Genomic DNA, 3,157 nt, shown 5'->3' on the forward strand with positions numbered 1-3,157 from the left:
GATGTTATTAACTTCTTGGTACCTTCAGAATGTGCCCAGTGGAAAGTCTAAAATAAGTGTCAGTCTAAGACATAAGTTGATGTTAGGTAGACAAATGGAGTACTCCTTGGGAAAGGAAAACAGACATCACAGGATAAATAATTCAAAACAGAACATAGGAAAGGGCAAAAGGCAGGCAAGACCACTCCAAGTGGCAAGTTGCCTGGTCTGTTAGTGCTTTGACTCACCCCTACGACCTGCACAGAGGATCTGGAGAAGTCAAATTAGCGAAATGACTCCTAAAAAGCCTCGGACTATTGCCATGTTTGTAGTCAGTTCTAGTTAGGAGCACAAAGGCCCTGTTTAATTCACGCAAGTGCTATCGCTCCTTAAGTTCAGGACAGCTTGGGCCAGTTTACCGGCATCCAGGACCTGTGCCGCATCAGGCTGCGGCTGACACCCTTTAGAGTCTGTGACTGTTGTACACGCAAAAGAATCAAAGTCCACAGTGAGGTCTTGCACATTTCTTTCATTGGCATTATCAAAGCTGTTTTTGCCATGCAGCTGTTTAAGGTGCTTCCTCAAAACTGGCTTATGTGCAAAAACCATGTTACAATAGTTACACTTATGGGGCTTGTCTCCACTGTGAAGGTTAAGATGATCCTGTAAGGAACACTTCTGAGAAAAGGTTTTCCCACAGATTTTACACTGGAAAGGTTTAATGCCGGCATGCACACGCATGTGTCGATGAAGGTTGCCTTTCTGAGTAGAAGTCTTGCCGCAGAGTAGACGCATAAAGAGTTTGTGCATTTTTAAATGGTTGGCGTAGTTCTCCAGGTGATGAAACACCCTGGTACACTTTGGGCACTGGTGGTGCCACTGCAGGCCTTTGTCTACACCTCGAATATTAGGCCCAAAGACATCTTTCGCGGCCATGATGATGTTATCACTGCCTGTGTAAGAGAGGGCATAATTGTGGAGATGGTTTTGCTCTATTTCACTTACTCTGTTTTCCACAGTTGAATTTATCAGAGTGCTGGGGCTCGGATGAATGTAAAGCAGTGGGTTCAGAAGAAATACTGGTTCTGATCTTTTTTACTTCTAACCTCTGATACATCCCCAGTAGATTCTACCTTAACGATCTGAATATCACTGTTCTCTATATCCATACTGTCTTCAGATGGGTGAATACAAGGTGAGTCCTGCTTTGGGGAGCCTCTGGCATCTCCCTGATGTTCTTTCGACTGGGGAGAAGCACTCTGTGGTTCACATCCCTCTTTACTTTCCATTGGCTGTTTTGGCTTTATAAACTTCCACAAGGCCTGCGTGCACCGTTCTACAAAGTGACTCATCTGAAGAAAACTCGCAGCAGTCAAGTAATTGACCAGTTCCATCTCGGGGAATTCCAGCACACCACTATAGCACGACAAGAGCAATTGTCTCCCCACTTCGGAACTCTGCAATATGGAGATTTTCACCTCTCTCGAATCGTTCAGTAAAAACTGGTCTCTTAAGAAGGGGGAACCTGCAGCAAACACAATTTTATGCCCCTGTACCTCAATATCATCTATGAGAACTGTAACATCACAAAATTTATTCTCTTCTCTTAATTTGTTCATTTTTTGTAACATTGAATCTCCATAATTTTCAAACTTGAAGTGAAGGAGATCTGATCTTTCAGACATTTTGGCAGACCCGGGGGAAGGCCACCGTCAGGATCCGGCACCGCCAGGAGCTCCGGCCCCTCGGGGCTCCGGGAAGAAGGAAGAAATTTTCATTGTGATTTTAAAGTACTTAACTTGAACAAAGTACTATTGTATTCTAAAGACCTTAATATTATTACGAGAAATGTCAACATTACATTTGTCAGTGAAATAAAAGGCCAAACCACTAGATTTAGAGAATAATTGCATCATCCAAGTAAAATTCAAAAGATCCTAATTCTATTAAGAACTAGAAAGGAGTGTCTGACGAGTAGGGGGAAAAGTAATAGATCTCGCTGCCGTTCACAGCATCTACTTGTGAAAGTTTCTTGATGGATGATCATGAACTTGAAGTGACCATAACTGGAAGAACATAACAAGGAATTTGTGGTCATTTCAAGTACAGACTCTATTGCAAAATGTTTGTGGAAGCAAACTGATTTCTTATTTGAAATTTGAAAAGATGTTATTCAGAAGTTTTATCCTAATTCAGTAGTTATTATTTTTCTAAATACTTTGTATTTTATTTCTTTTCATAATTATGTAGTATCCAAAAAAATGTAATTAGTATTTTCACTCAGTCCTATATAGACATTCCCAAACCATGAGTACATCCTGATATGTCATCTAAATATTGCCATTTTCTACATATCCCATGGTGTGAAACCATTAGGAAGCACTGAGTTAAAAGAGTTCGATTATTGTTGTTAAAAAAAAAAAAAAATCAAAATAATGGTGGCTTAAAAATATAGAACCGTATTTCCCTCCAGGTAACAATCCACATGTAAGCCATCCTGGGGATGGCGTGATGACTCCTTAGCTCTTCACCCAAATACATTCTCTCAAGCAAGAATGTGAAAGAAACCGTCCCCTGTCTAGTTTCACATGTTTCTTTGTTGGGTTCGACATAGATTGCTAGTTATTCCCTTGTGCATGTGCTAAGTTGCTTCAGTCACATCCAACTCTTTTCGACCCCATGGACTGTAGTCCATCAGCCTCCTCTGTCCATGGGATTCTCCAGGCATGAATACTGAAGTGGGTTGCCATTTCCTTCTCCAGGGGATCTTCCTGACCCAGGGATTGAACCAGCATTTCTTATATCTCCTGCATTAGCAGGTGAGTTCTGAATCCTCCTGCAATGCAGGAGACCCTGGTTTTTATTCCTGGGTCAGAAAGATCCACTGGAGAAGGGATAGGCTGCCCACTCTAGTATTCTTGGGCTTCCCTTGTGGTTCAACTGGTAAAGAATCTGCCTGCAATGCAGGAAACCTGGGTTTGATCCCTGGGCTGGGAATATCCCCTGGGAAAAGGAAAGGCCACCCACTCCAGTATTCTGGCCTGGAGAATTCCATGGACTGTATAGTCCACGGGGTCACAAAGAGTCAGACACGACTGAGTGACTTTCACTTTCACTGTCTTTACCACTAGCGCCACCTGGGAAGTCCTAGTTATTCCCTTACCTGCCCTGCTTTGGG

The 3,157-nt window shown here is 42.5% G+C and overlaps 1 protein-coding gene across 1 annotated transcript; it reads right to left on the reverse strand.

The window, feature by feature from the left end:
• Positions 1-305: 305 nt before the first annotated feature.
• LOC147375096 (zinc finger and BTB domain-containing protein 26-like) lies at positions 306-1,729 on the reverse strand. Its single transcript, XM_086394031.1, is given in 3 exon segments — positions 306-1,012; positions 1,014-1,058; positions 1,060-1,729. Coding segments are annotated over 3 exon segments (1,320 nt in total). The 5' UTR covers positions 1,665-1,729; the 3' UTR covers positions 306-342.
• Between the last annotated feature and the right edge of the window lie 1,428 nt (positions 1,730-3,157).

Source organism: Bos grunniens, chromosome 3 (genome assembly GCF_055505025.1).
Source record: "Bos grunniens cultivar Pamir isolate PY7600 chromosome 3, Bosgru_T2T1.0, whole genome shotgun sequence".
In the NCBI taxonomy this organism is placed as follows: domain Eukaryota; kingdom Metazoa; phylum Chordata; class Mammalia; order Artiodactyla; family Bovidae; genus Bos; species Bos grunniens.